The sequence below is a fragment of the Meriones unguiculatus genome, chromosome 10 (assembly GCF_030254825.1).
Source record: "Meriones unguiculatus strain TT.TT164.6M chromosome 10, Bangor_MerUng_6.1, whole genome shotgun sequence".
Classification (NCBI taxonomy): Eukaryota; Metazoa; Chordata; class Mammalia; order Rodentia; family Muridae; genus Meriones; species Meriones unguiculatus.
Genome location: NC_083358.1, coordinates 70,556,752 through 70,571,425, shown reverse-complemented (window position 1 = coordinate 70,571,425; position 14,674 = coordinate 70,556,752). Strand labels below are relative to the sequence as shown.

The window sequence follows — 14,674 nt, the reverse complement described above, 5'->3', positions numbered from 1 at the left end:
AGAGAGAAAACCAAATTTCTCAGAAGTAATTGTTTCTCTTCCCCCTCACCGCCTCGTTCTTCTGCAAGCCCTGCGCCTGTTTTTAAACTCGCTGTTTTTAGGAGGGTAAAACACACCCATCCTGAGAGGCACGAAGAGCGCTTTGAATCCCTCTTCAGCCCTCTGACAGCCAAACCGGTTTCACTTTATTTCATTACTTCTGGATCGTTTCATCCACCGGACGCAACCTTTGTCCCCAAACACCGCATTTCGCTTTACACAGACTCGTTGACCTCACACCCAAGTCAGCTTTTCTTGAACCTTCATCTGAACAAATAAACATTCCTTGTGATCTGCGGATATCCCGAGCGGCGTCAGGAAGGGCCCGCGAGGACCCTGCTGGCTCAGCTAGCCTACCAGCGCGCCACTGATTTGGTTTCCTCCTTCTCCTCTGATTTTAAGGAGCGAGGCAAAAAAGCAATTCCTGTCGACGCCTCGGACAATGCCAGGGGGAAGCTGATCCTATGGGGGTGACCGCAGCAACAACAAAAAAGGGGACCCTGAGACCTGGAGGGGGGCGGGGCGGGGTGGGCGGAGGCGGCCACCGCGCAGGTGGGCTCCAGGGAGCAGGCACCGCTGGGGTGGGAGCTGGCAGAGCGAGGGGTGGGCGCCCGGGGCTCTGCGCCCCGGTGTGGACGGGCCGGGGAGCTCAGCCTGGGGGAGTGCGACACCACGTGTCCCAGAGGCGGGGACAGCACCCTCCCTCCCCTTCTTATCTCTAAAGGGTGCAGGGCCCGAGCTCCGAGTTTCCCAGAGAGAGAGGAGAGTGAGAGAGAGAGAGAGAGAGAGAGAGAGAGAGAGAGAGAGAGAGAGGAGAGTATATATATATATTTGCGAATATATATAAATATATATTTGAACCCCAGGCCCACTGAGACCGTAGAGGTGAGAAGCTAGCAACTCCTCCCTCTCAACTTGCCAAGCTCGCAGGCAGGACTGAGGGTGGCCCAGCGTAGACGCGGGAACCCGGGGGTCCCGGAGGCGCGTTTCTCCGCAGCCCCTCGGGGTGGGGTGGGGGGCTCCAGTCCCGTCCCGGCCCGGCCATGTCTGCGGAGGGAGGATAAAGCCCCGAGACAGGAAGGCGAGTTGGGGTTGCACAGCCAGAGAGGATTCCGTTTCCCCGGAGCGTGGCGCGGTTGGGGCTTCCTATCCGGGACAGGCGAGTGTCACCACCCCGTGAGCAAATCCCGGGGCCTCGGCACAGCCGGCTCCGGGCACCTGGCCCCGCGCCCGGCTCGGAGTTCGAGATTCTGGCCGCTCGGCGCCCTGGGGCCCGCGGGCTGCCGACCCGGTGGCCTTTATCTCTGTCCCCCCCCCCCCTTTGTTCCTTTTATCTCAGGCTCCGCAGGAGGCCCGGAGGGGCCGCGCTGCCCTATCGCCTCCCGGCCGGGCTCCCTCTCGAATGCCCCGGAGGTCCGAGGCTGCGGAGGAGGAGGAGCGGGGCCACCGGGCGGCTCGCTGAAACCGGGGCCGGCCAGCGACGCGGGACCGGCGCGCCCTCCATCCCCCACCCCCCCACCGAGGGCCACGGCACCGAGCCACCCGCCAGGGTCCCCGCATCCGCCACCCCCCGGGGCCGCGCGCTCCCACCCACCATGGCTCCGGGCCGGGCGGTGGCCGGGCTGCTGCTGCTGGCGGCCAGCGGCGGCCTGGGGAGCCCCGCCGAGGGGCCCGGGCTCGCCTTCAGCGAGGATGTGCTGAGCGTGTTCGGGGCCAACGGGAGCCTGTCGGCCGGCCAGCTGGGGCGCCTGCTGGAGCGTCTGGGCGCTGCACCCCACCAGGGAGCGCTGGAGCTGGGCCAGCTGCACTTCAACCAGGTAAGGGCCCCCACCCCCACCCCCACCCGGCCCGCGGCTTCCCCGCAGAGTCCCATCCCCACGGCGACGGGCGAGGGGCGCCAGGGGAAAGATTCGTGGTTTAGTTTTATTTTTCCCAAGTTTTGGGCGGTGATCGAGGAGCGGCCCCCGATTCCCGCCGGTGGGTTTGCGGGGGGATAAGGGATTATTAGGGGATCTGGCAGCCAGAAGGATCAACCCAGCCGTCAGGGGGCTTGTTGGGCCACAGAAAACGGGACGGGAAAGGTGGTCGAGGTAGCTGAGGGCGGAAAGTCAGCCGAGGCAGGCGTGCGTTTTAGATAGCAATTAAAGTGCTGCGGAGAGGGCCGCTTAACTCACACATTCAGCAGAAGGAGCCTGTCACATGCGGTCCTTATCAGCTCCGGGGTGACACTCCCACGTAAAAAACAACAACAACCCGCTCTTGTGTGTATTGTGCGAGGCCGTTACAGCTAAAACAGCACACGTGGGGAAACTGAGGACACCCTGAAATTCAGATCAGAGCGTGGTTGGTGATTCAGTCAGTGGCCGGTGGGGATTGGAGTTGATTTCCAGTCCGGTCAAGTGTCTGATTCTAAAATTCATTCAAAATAATACAACACACGTTTCTCAGTACCTGTGAATCTGTTTATCCACCGATGCCTCGGATTTAAGGGCAGGCTTCGGCTTGATAGTAAATAATAAATCACACCTGTCCAGGGCTGGGCCCACAGCTTGGTGATGGAGGCCCGAGTTCCACCTCTCAGTGCTGCAAGCCATCGGAGGAGGCCGTTAAATCCACGCTTCCTGCTTACCGACTCATGTTAAGTAGCTGAGGGAGAAGTTCGTGTATCGTCTGGGGCAGTTCTGGTTTGCTAGAAAGGTTTCTGTTGCTAAGATGTTTTGCGAAATTCTGCATTCTACAAATGCTGCTTTTGGAAACATGGCATTTCCCAGTGAGTCTGATCCTTGATTACAATTAAGAAAACTACTCAGATAAATTTCTTGACACCCATCAGCAGTACAGTTAGCGTCTTTCCTTCCTTCCTTGGGATTGAATTAAACATATTTTGTCTTGCTCACAAGTCAAGCGCTCTACCACTAAGCCCCATGGCTTTGTTTCTATTAATAGTATCTTCCAGCAGTTACAATGTTCACAACACAAGACCCGGAGTTTTTCTGATGCTGTGACATATGGTCTTTGACCTGGAAGGATTTTGTGAAGCCCCCCCATGCTGAGTTTTTAAATGTGAACTGTCCTGAGTTTCATTTCTTGCATGTTTTTTTAAAATATTTGATTTAATGTTTGAGAAATTACATCTTGCAAAGACTGAAATGTCCACTTATTTCATTGATATATTTTGAAGCAAAGCAAGTACTAAAAGACCTAAAAAGTAGGTGTTTTTCTGGACTAATCATATTGTCTTCTTTTAAAAGGAAGAGTTACCTGAGCTGGCTAGTTTCTAGGTAGGTGTGGCCATTTGCTTGGAACGAAGCTCAAGGCCTGGCTTGAGGCTGTATCTGTAACCCACAGATGTTGACTTAAAGGGTAGTCTTATCTGACAGAGTCTGGAGGTGAATTTGAAAGGGGCCAAAGACCCCAAGCTCCTTTGCAAAGATAGTAGGGGTATGCCTAATCTATGTAGGAAAACTGGTTGAATTTACTGGTAATACCCTGTTTATTTTATAAGCAGGTAGGATGTCTCAGTAGGTAATTATAGGTTGAGGCCTTCATTCTCATTTGCATGTGTACTCTCATCATGAGCATCAAAAAGGTACAGAAGGCAGCCCATTATTAGCTTGGAAACACAGAGAAGCCAAGAAAAACTCAGAACCAATCAGGCTTAGCCAGCATCTCTTTGCAGTTCTGTGAAGTCTTAATGAAAACAGCAATCATTGGTGAAATGATGACAAAGGCTAAGCTAGAAGAAGCCATTTATTTGCTGGTAATTGATAGACAGACTTGTGAAGGCACTCATGTGCTCCAGCATAAAACCATCAAATTTGAAATGAAACTGAGGACCCTTAATGTGTTCCAAGTTGAAACAATGCAGCTTCAGTTCTCAGTTGGGCTCAAAGTAGAACCAGGTAAAGTCTCTTGTGAGAAACTTAATTTTATCTGACTTTGAAGAAGTCTGAGAAAGCGGAAAGGTTTCGATGGGCCAGATACTTCTCAATCTTTTACAAGATCTATGGCAAACAAATTGTACTTTTGGATGAGAGCTTTGATAGTGGCTGAATCAACTTCTCTCAGGCAGGAGGTTCATTTGGGAAATTTGGAAATATTCCTTTTCTTTTTCTTTTTGGCATTCATAGGTTCTGTTACCTTGCTGCTTTGAGAAACAGAAGTTACTTGCATTCACAGTGGAGACAATTCAGTTTACAGTTTTGCTTTTTAATGATTAAAAGGGTAAAAAGACTTAGGTGGGGGAACAACCCAAACTATGAAAAGAAGGCTGGGGTAGCCAGGTAGCTGGGGGCTGGGGGCTTGACTGACACAGAGACTGATTGGTCCTGGTCCTGGGAAATAGTCCTAACACCCAAGAAAAGCCCAGAGGCTAGAATGTCTAGGAATGATGGGCCTTGGGGGGGGGAGGTTGTGGTGTTGCTCTCTCATTTCCCTTCTTTACTTTTCCCTTCATCTTATTGCCGCCTCCTTTATGTGGACACTGGTTAAACAGCTTGAGAGAAGGGACACCCTCATCTGCTAGATTGTTATGTTGAGCTCCAGGAACACCCCCAGGAGCAGGGTCATGCGGTGGCTTTTATTCCCACACTGCGCCTTCACCCTGCACTTGGGCTTCATCCCCGGACACTTTCCTGTGCATCTTGAAGCACTCATTTTTCTTTCACAGTCCTGTTATCATCAAGTTGCCTATGCCCTATTTTTAGATGATGCGAATTTATAACCAGTCTTCCTAAAGCAACATGGGATGATTTCTTTGAATACCCCTCCCTAAACTCTTTTTTCTTCACTAATGAAGTCCAAATCTTGAGCCTGACATTAGTGTCTCTGCTCTCCTTGTGTCAACTTTCCTCTTCAGACCTGGCACCCTCTGAACTGAACAAGTCACACTTCTGTAAGTTTCTGTATGGCTTTGCCCAAGATCTTTGGAGCCTTCCTGCCTCCAACCAACTAGAAAGACCAGCTTTCCCTTGAGTTCTCCAATCAAAACAAACATCTTAGGAAAGCCTAGCCACTCTTGTCCTAAAAATCATGTCATTCGTGATTGCTCCATTTTCTGAATTCTTATAAGATTTTTATTATGCTACCATCAGTGACCTATGTATGTGTCCAGCAGATGCCTCTACTGACTTCTATAAATGGCAGTGCTCATTTTAAGTACAAAGCTTATTATATAACTCTTCTAAAGCAATTCAAGCCCTTTGAGATAAACTATAAACACATCATCATCATCATCATCATCATCATCATCATCATCATCATCATTTTGAAGTTCTGGTGGCAGAACCCAGGGACTCCAGAGACCTAGGTGCTGCTCAGCTATTCGTAGTCCCTAAACGTCAAGTGCTTTAGGATGGCTGAACAGCCGTTTTGTGCTGTGTCTTCCTATGTCTTTCAAGTTATCATTTGATACCATGTATCAAACCCATGTACCCACGCATGAGCTTTTTCAGATATGGCCAAGAGTTTAGGAGGAATTCCTTTTTCCCATGTACTTCTACATTAGTTGATAAAAATTGCTACTAAGGTTGTTGCTTGGGTTCGTTTTCTCTGCCAGGTAAAAAATTAATCATCAGGAAAAAAGAATCTTGAGCACAAAAGGTAGCAGCAGGGAAAATCTCCCACAAAGCAGACAGAAATCAACCAGTAAAGAAAGACTTTTATTAAGAGCCAGGGAACACATCATAATAAAGCACACAGAAATAAACTCTGCAAAGTTGGGTAGGGCTCGGGTGAGATGAGGAGTCGGGGAGGGGGTTGGGAACCCACAGTCTGGCTTCTCTTTGAGGGAGAACATTTTAAGATTTTTGAGAGATAGTTCACCCCTAATTAAGGGGTAGTCACTGTGAAGACAGGGAAGCTGTTAAAGTCCACAGCTTCGGGCCTTGTTCTGGCCTTGAGCTTGTCATACTGGGCCACAGGCAGGGAGCTCTAAGCAACCAGGCCTTTAGGCCTTTGTCTCAGGCCAGGAGTATGAAGAGGAAACCATACTTTCTGCCATTTTTATTACCTATTTGTGACTCCTCTTTCTGTCTGTATGCCTGTCAGGAACCTACCTTATACCTAGTCCTTCCCAATCACCATACAGTATGTATATAATTTTTTTGTATTATTATGGTCTTCTACTTATGTGGCTGTATCTCATACCAGCCATCCTCTCCAGTGTGGATTTAACAAGCAGTTGGGAATGATCAACTCTCCGGCAGGGGCTGAGATAGTATCTGCTTCATACCATGTATGCATTAGACATTTTTGTCTGGGATTTTGGAGACAAAATCTCCCTTCTGTTGGGCCTCAAACTTTTGTGGTTCCTGCCTCACCTACTCAAGTGTCCAGATTTCACTAGATTTTTTTTTTGAGTTGATGAATGAAGCTTGTTTAGATGGGCAGAAATCTGGATTTTCATAGTTGAGTTTACTGAAGCAGATAGAACACATGTGCATGGGATTGTAAGGCATGCTCAAAAGCTATGCCTGATTAGAGAATACAAACAGAAGTGAGGCAAGATCAAACCTGCAGTTCCAAAAGCTAGTGTGAGAATGTGGAATGTACAGCTTGGGTGAAGGTGAGGGTTGAGGAGGAAGCTGCAGTGGATTTTGCAAGATGCCATGACCATTCCAATCTGGAGATAGCAGAGAGCAATTATACAGGATCTCCCAGAGAGTTTGCATCCTCTTCAGCAATATTCATTTATTTTCAGTGTTGAATATCCAACATGATAGATAAATATGCCATCACTGAGCTATGTTCCTTTTCTGCTACTACAGTCTTTTGCCTGGAATGACCATTTAATTAAGTCTTTTCCTTCAGTATTTTCTGGTCCTATGAAGCCAGAGATCTCTGGAAGGGGAAAGACAATTTCTGACTCATGTTAATGGATGACCATTAACAGAGCTAGCAGCATCTAGCAACAACAAAAAAAAAGTCTGTGTATGTATGTATGCATGTTTGTTCATCACTGCTTCATTACTGTATGTATTGCTCATTGTCACCTATCACATGTTTTTCTGGGGATAAAGGCATTGATAGACATTGTATTGGAGGACATTCTAGGAAGCATGCACTATGTGTGGAAGAGATAAAGAACACTTGTTCTTGTTTTTTTCGCCTTTCTGTGTTGAGATGTGATAGGAATAAGTCTAGTAGGAATGCCTTCCTACTGCTGGTTCCCGTGAGAGCCTGGGGGTGTAATACAGAAAAATGACTCTCAGTTCCGTGTTAAGCCTCCTAAATGAGGGCTCTGAGGAGCTTCACTCCATCCATCTCACATGAGTTGACTGTGTACAACTTGCAGGCTTTGGTAAAATGATTTAGTAAAATGATTTGGTAAAATTCGTTCCCTTGGCTGTGATGTCAAGAGCTCCGTTTGCGTTGGCACCCGTTTGAGTGGGATCCACTTACGAAGAAAAATGCTCTTCATTCTTTCCACATCTAACACCCAAGTGTGTGTCTTTATCCACTACCCCATGAACCATGGGGACCCTTTTGTATAAGATGTACATAGTTATAGTAGGGATTTCTAATATTTCATTATGCTATACAATGCTTTTATAACTATTTTATTTGTAGTATCACAGTTTCTTGTTACATGGTCTAGGATAAAGGCACAATTATTTGCCTTACATGTCGGGAAAATACGGCACAGAGGAGCTAAGTACCAGGACTGCTGTTAAAAGTGGTAAGATCCCTGACCATCTCAAACACTTTTGCTGTAGTTACTTTTGTTACCGACTAAGGAAACATCTTATCTACGTAGATAAGCCATTACCTCATATTTTGAACTATGGACAAAAGTTACTAACCATCAGTGACTTATCTGGTCCCAGTGCATGTCACATGAAAGGGACAGTCAAAGGGCTACAAGAGACTCAGTCTTTGTTTTCAGCACGCACAAACACACACACACACACACACACACACACACACACACACACACACACGTCAGTAGACAACCTCAGCTGTCTTTCTTTAGTTTTCTTTTTCTGTCTTCTTTTTGAAACATGTTCTCTCTGGCCTAGAACTTGCCAAGGAGGTTAGAAAGCCTGAAGTATTTGTCTGTCCTTGTCCCTCAGCTCTAGGATCGTAAGCCTGCCACCATGTGTGACGACTTCTTCTTTTTCTCCTCCTCCTTTTTCTTTTTCCTTTTTCTCCTCCTCCTCCTCCTCTTTTACATGAATTCTGGAATTGAATTTAGGCCCTTACGTTCCCCACAGCTATGTCCTCAACTTCTCAGAGGCCTTTTTATTTTCCCCTTCCCCCTCTCCTTCTTCTCAGAGGAGGGGAGGCCCCCAAGGGGTACCAACCCACCCTGGCACCTCAAGTAACAGCAGGGCTAAGTGCATCCTCTCTCACTGAGGCCAGACAAGGTAACCCAGCTAGGGGAAAGGAATCTAAACGCAGGCGACAGAGTCAGAGGTAGCCCCTACTCCCATGTTAGGGGACCCACATGTTGACCAAGCTGCACATCTGCTACATATGTGTAGGGGGGTTTAGGTCCTGCCCATGAAAGCTATTTGGTTTTGGTTGGTGGTTCAGTCTCTGTGAGCCCCCATGGGCCCAGGTTCATTTACTCTGTAAGTCTTCTTGTGGTGTCCTTGACCCCTCTGACTTCTTCAACCCTTCTTCCACAAAACTTCCAAGGCTTGGCCTATTGTTTGGCTGTGGGTCTCTGCACCTGTTTCCATCAGCTGCTGGATGAAGCCTCTCTGAATACAGTTGTGGTGGGCTTCTGTCGACAGGCATAGCACAGTATCATTTATAGTGTCAGGGGTTGGCTCTCTCGCCTGAGGTGAGTCTCAAGTTGGGCCAGTCATTGGTTTGCTGTTTCCTACATCTCTGCTCTGTTTTTACCACTATACTTCTGTAGACAAGACAAAATTTGGGTCAAAGGTTTTATTATGTAGTTAGAGACTAAGATGGAAAGGTGTGAAAAGTCAGTGTATGAGACAAAGCCACAGTTCTTGGTCTGTAGACACATGGGTCAGCAGGATAAGGCCTTTGCTGCCAATGACCTCAGTCTGATCTTCTGGACCCACATGGCGGAAGGAGAGGACTGACTCCTGCGAGTTGTCTTCTGTATTCCACAGGACTGTCATGGCTTCTGTGGGCATGCACTGAATGTTAAAGAGAAACTGCAGCTTATCCCGGTCGTGCATGGGCACTAGTGAAAAGGAGGAGAAGACATGTTCGCTAATAAAAAAATTGGGAATGTCAGGTTGAGAACAGACAGCTGAAACTTGTTTGCACACATGCACACACACACTAAACAAATAAATGATATAATCAGAAAAGCTACAGTGTTTAAATAACCACCAGAGCAAGCATACAAGTCATACCACAAGGGCGCACACACATGGTTCCCAGTCTACTAGACAGCATAAATCCCTAATATATAAGGAGAGACATCCTTTTGGTTGGGAATAACTTTGGAAGAGTCACAGCTAAGTACATTCTGCTTATCTGCTTTGGTTTTAAAACTGCACATTAATGAATCATCTGCTTATGGTAGTTGTCGCTGCACTTTTAATAACATGTTGGATTTTCCAGAGACTGTCACAAATTCCCTTTCATGGAATGAAGTTTTCACTAATTGTATTTCATATATTGATTTTTTCCTGCCCCCCAGAGACGACACTTTGAGTGGCAGTGGCTCTTTCTTCTGTCACTGGACTTGAATATGAGAGAAACATCTATGCTATCCGGACAGCTTCCAGCCTAGTGCTTACAGTGAATTTTAGAATGGCTCTACTTCTGGCAAATGCAAAAAGAAATCTTCCTTTAGACCTTCCTTGACTGTGTCCTGCTGGGGGCAGCGGTTGTTCACAGGCATTGGGGAATGAGTTGCAGAAAGGAGGGAAAGCGGGTGAACAGAGCATTTTTATAGAATCATTTGGTCTACTCTGACATGGCGTTGGCATGAGGAGAGTCTGAGCTCTTTGTTATGAGGACAAAGAGAGTGAAGTCCCTCCTTGACCAGTTATGTTTTCTCTTGGGATGTTGCAAGTAGAATAGCAGGTGAAAGGCTGGTAGCAGCTAGACTTTCTATGCTTCATACCGTATTCTTGTTTCCTGGTTCCTCCCATCATAAGGGGCAGTGATGGGCAGGGGTTTAATTTCCCATCATGAAAGCCATTGCTTTTCAACTATGACTGCAGTTTTAGTTTGTTTTCTAAACAACAATTCCATTTTGGAATTCTACATCATTAAGTACTTTCGGTAGTAATGCGAGATAGTGAAAAACAAAGAGAACACAAATAGGAATGGAAGGTGAGGTCTGAAGTTGAGAAGAATGGATGAAGCTCCATGTGGCAGAGAAAACTGACCCCAGTGAAGGTAACGCGGCGTGGCTGCTTGCTGCAATCTGTGAGTTAATTGCATGCAGGGCAGTGTTCATCAAGGGATGTACATGGTACTGAGTGTGAAAAGATAATCTTTGGGTCATTTACTTATTTAAAAAAATTTTTTGGAAACCCTAGACAATCTTAGAAACTATGCCATTTTCAGAGACTTTTCCCATTTTCAATTCACCTAAGAGTAGACTCCTGTTTGTAACTGATGCCAATTAACTTATTCTCAGACTATTTCCCAGTTGTCTGTTTCTGTAGCCAAGTGTGTTTTCTGAATCTTGAGATTTATAAAGAAATGAGACTATCATCGAGTTACCTTTGTGATGATGGGATTGGAGAACATAGAAAACCTTCAGAATGGAGCCTTGTTTAATTTGGTTTCTGTCTCTTTCCAAAGATCGTCTGGTGTTTTTCTTGGCCTGAAGTTTAAGGGGGAACAAAAGCAAACATCAGTGCATCAATGTCACTAACCTGAAAAGTAGCGTTCTGTCTTTTTTTTTCTTAATCCAAATATTTAACATCTTTGCTTCAGAGATTTGTTTGTTTTTTTTTTTTTTAAATATATACATACCTAACTGAATAGTTAAAGGAAAAAGAAAAACAAAACCTGTAAAATGAATGAGGTCAGACAAAGCCCCAGAGGCCATTTTAGCTCCATGAGTCTAGTTCATTGTAACCCATGCTTGTCATCACTCTGGCGAATGCCTCAGATCTCTAGCCACTTTAGACAGTGGTGTAATGGTTAACAGTGTGGCATCTAGAGACTGAAATTTAAATTCTGTCACTTAGTAACATATTAGTCTCAGGCAAATAACTTTACTTCCTTAATCCTAGTTTTCACCTTGGTGAACCAGAAGAGTGAGCCCCACTCATAGGGTGGTTTGAACTGTAACAAGTGCAGCACATCTGCTACATTTCAGACACTTATGTGTTTAGTGAGTGACACTGGATAACACAAACACAGTTTCAATTCCTTGTGCCACTTCATACAATGGATAGCAAAAGAGATAAGGGATGCTTAGAAAACGCTCAGTGTGGGCCTGTCTCAAATCATGTGCTTTGTGCATACTATTTTCCTCATAATACCATGAAGGGACATAATTTTATTGACCATAGCGTGGTTGTTTTTCACTGGGGACCTGAACATCTAAAGGCCAGTTAGTTTACAGAGAAAGATACGGCTGTGAAAAGACAGCAAGGATTAGTGAAACAGAGTTCCCGGAGAAGTGTGTCAGTCAGGTGACTTTGGCTGTCCTGACTTTCATTTTGAAAAAGGCTCTAACCCTGCCTCTACTTCTTTTCACTGGACACTGGTACTAAGTTTCTCAAGATGTCAACCTTAGGTGTAAAGTCCAATGAAAGAAACAGATTACTGGATAATTATTGGAATTATTCCTTCCCTTCCAGTGGACTTCTCAGGCTGTATTTAGGAAGTGTCTCTGCCTTGTTATTTTCCTTTTTTAAAAATTAATTAATTTTTAAAAATAATTTATTTTATTAATTATAGTTTATTCACTTTGTATTCCAGCTGTAGCCCCCTCCCTTAACCCCTCCTTATCTCACCGTCCCTCCCTCTCCTCCTCCCATGCCCCTCTCCAAGTCCACTGATAGGAGAGGTCCTCCTCTCCTTCCATCTGACCCTAGTCTATCAGGTCTTATCAGGACTGGCTGCATTGTCTTCCTCTGTGGCCTGGCAAGGCTGCTCCCCCATTAGGGGGAGGTGATCAAAGAGCCAGAAACTGAGTTCATATCAGTTCTTCTCTTCTTACTAGGGAACCCACTTGAAGACTGAGCTGCCATGGGCTACATCTGGGCAGTGGTTCTAGGCTATGTCCATGCATGGTCCTTGGTTGGAGTATAAGTCTCAGAAAAGACCCCTGTGTCCAGATATTTTGGTTCTGTTGCTCTCCTTGTAGAGCTCCTGTCATCTCCAGGTCTTTCTATCTCCCCCTTCTTTCATAATATTCCCTGCACTCTGCCCAAAGTTTGGCTATGAATTTCAGCATCTGCTTTGATACTTTGCTGTGTAGAGTCTTTCAAAGGCTCTCTGTGGTAGGCTCATGTCCTGTTCCCTGTTTTCTCCCTCTTCCAATGTCTATCCCATTTGCCTTTCTGAGTGAGGATTGATCATCTTACTCAGGGCCCTCCTTCTTGCTTAGCTTCTTTAGGTGTACAGATTTTAGTATGTTTATCCTATATTATATGACCAATATCCACTTATAAGTGAGTATATACCATGTGTGTCTGTTTGCTTCTGGGTTACCTCACTCAGGATGATTGTTTCTAGTTCCCATCATTTGCCTGCAAATTTCATGATTTCCTTGTTTTTAATTGCTGAATAGTATTCCATTGTGTAAATGTATCACAATTTCTGTATCCATTCCTCTGTTGAGGGATATCTGGGTTGTTTCCAGATTCTGGCTATGATAAATAAAGCTGCTACGAACATGGTTGAGCAAATGTCCTTGTTGTATACTTGAGCATATTTTGGATGTATGCCTAGGAGTGGAATAGCTAGATCTTGAGGAAGCACTATTCCTAATTGTCTGAGAAAGTGCCAGATTGATTTCCAAAATGGTTGTACAAATTCACACTCTCACCAGCAATGGAAGAGGGATTCCCTTTCTCCACAACCTCTCCGGCATGTGTTGTCACTTGAGTTTTTGATATTAGCCATTCTGATGGGTATGAAATCTGATGGGTGAAATCTCAGGGTTGTTTTAATTTGCATTTCCCTGATGACTAAGGAGGTTGAGCATTTCTTTAAGTGTTTCTCTGCCATTTCTTTTAATAGATTTATGTGTCTGGTTTTATGTTGAGGTCTTAGATCCACTTGGACTTTAGTTTTGTGCAGGGTGATAAATATGGATCTATTTGTACTTTTCTGCATCTAGACATCCAGTTAAGATAAACTGGGGAAGAGCCTTGACTTTGTTGTCACAGAAGACAACTTACTGAACAGAACACCAACAGCACAGGCTCTAAGATCAACAACCAATAAGTGGACCTCATGAAACTGAAAAGCTTCTGTAAAGCAAGGGACACTGTCGTCAGAACAAAACATCAGCCTACAGACTGGTAAAGGATCTTTACCAACCCCATGTCTGACAGAGGGCTAATATCCAGAACCTATAAAGGACTAAAGAAGTTAAACAACAACAAATCAAGTATTCCAGTTAAAAAATGGGGTACAGAGCTAAACAGAGATTTTTTCAATAGAGGAATATCAAATGGCAGAGAAACACTTAAAGAAATGCCCAACCTCCTTAGTCATCACTTTACACCATTACTAAAATGTGATTAGTTTGGGGGTCCATTGTGCTTTTAGAAATTGATTAGATTTCTCTTTTTAAGCTAAGATCTATTTCTAAATCTACGTAAACCTTGATATAGATTTTGCAAGCCAAAGAATTCAGGACTTTCTTAGTTCAGTTATGAGACGGAAGAAATAGCCATTGTGGTCTCACTGGGGACAGAAGAAAGGCATGGCTCTTGCGGAATGGGGAAAAAGAACATTAGCTCAAGTTTTAGACTGGACAGCAAAGTCCAAAGTCAGTAGTTTGATTCTGACACAGGACACAGATCACGTGCCACATAAATTCATCATGTGTTGTATGACACACAGACCCTTCTGTTAAAGATTACATGGTGTCACTTGTACTAGTTCCCTGGTTTTTGTGCACAGAAGCATGATGGACTATGGTCTTCTACCCAAGAGCTGTGCTCTCGGGACTCAGTATATGGCACTTCACCTCCATCTGCTAATATGAGAAGCAGTTACTGGGCTCTTTTCTTGATCTTGGGAAGAGTGCCATTGAGGGAAATTGTGGGCAGTGTCTTCACTGCACCAGGAAGCGTTCAATTCTTATTGTTCTAATAGGAACAATGGCTACTTCTGTGGAGTGCATCTTGTGCGCCAGGCATTGTGCTTGGTGCTTCCTTCTGTACCATCCCGTTCGTTCTCACAGTCCTCGGGGGAGATGGGACTTCCAGCTTTGGATCTCAGTTCTTTTCCCTTGTTGATCTGAAGCAGATAATGTGTTGCTTGGGCAGCTCTGCTGAGAGTCCCCTGAGGATCCTCTGGTTTTGGGTACCTCCTTGTGTGTGTATGAAGTGCATGAGTGCCTCCTCCACTTCCTCACTTCCCAGCTACTCCTCAACACACTATGGTCGGATGTCTCCCGCCACTTCCTTGATATTATTCTCTACAAGGTCATCTGGGCCTTGATGTTGCTAACACAATGGATGTGTCTCCTGGCTTACCTTTCTGTAGATTTTTATGATGCCTT

General features: G+C 45.5%; 1 protein-coding gene and 1 long non-coding RNA gene across 3 annotated transcripts in view; one reads left to right on the top strand and one right to left on the bottom strand.

Annotated features, from left to right (window-relative positions):
- The first annotated feature begins 382 nt into the window (after positions 1-382).
- The window catches only part of Slc39a8 (solute carrier family 39 member 8), a 67,222-nt gene continuing 52,930 nt past the window's right edge, over positions 383-14,674 (top strand). Inside the window, exons 1-2 of one of the 2 annotated variants that reach the window (XM_021659431.2) lie at positions 383-509; positions 1,379-1,856. In XM_021659431.2, coding sequence (XP_021515106.1) covers positions 1,635-1,856 — 222 coding nt within the window. In that variant the 5' untranslated portion in view covers positions 383-509; positions 1,379-1,634. Of the gene's footprint in view, positions 510-800; positions 925-1,378; positions 1,857-14,674 lie in introns of those variants that run through there. The other variant, XM_021659430.2, reaches the window with a different exon arrangement.
- On the bottom strand, positions 8,925-11,071 carry LOC132656884 (uncharacterized). The gene is made up of 3 exons (XR_009594666.1): positions 10,957-11,071; positions 10,702-10,804; positions 8,925-9,199 (listed from the first exon to the last, which is right to left on the bottom strand). It is a non-coding gene; the product is annotated as an uncharacterized LOC132656884 (long non-coding RNA).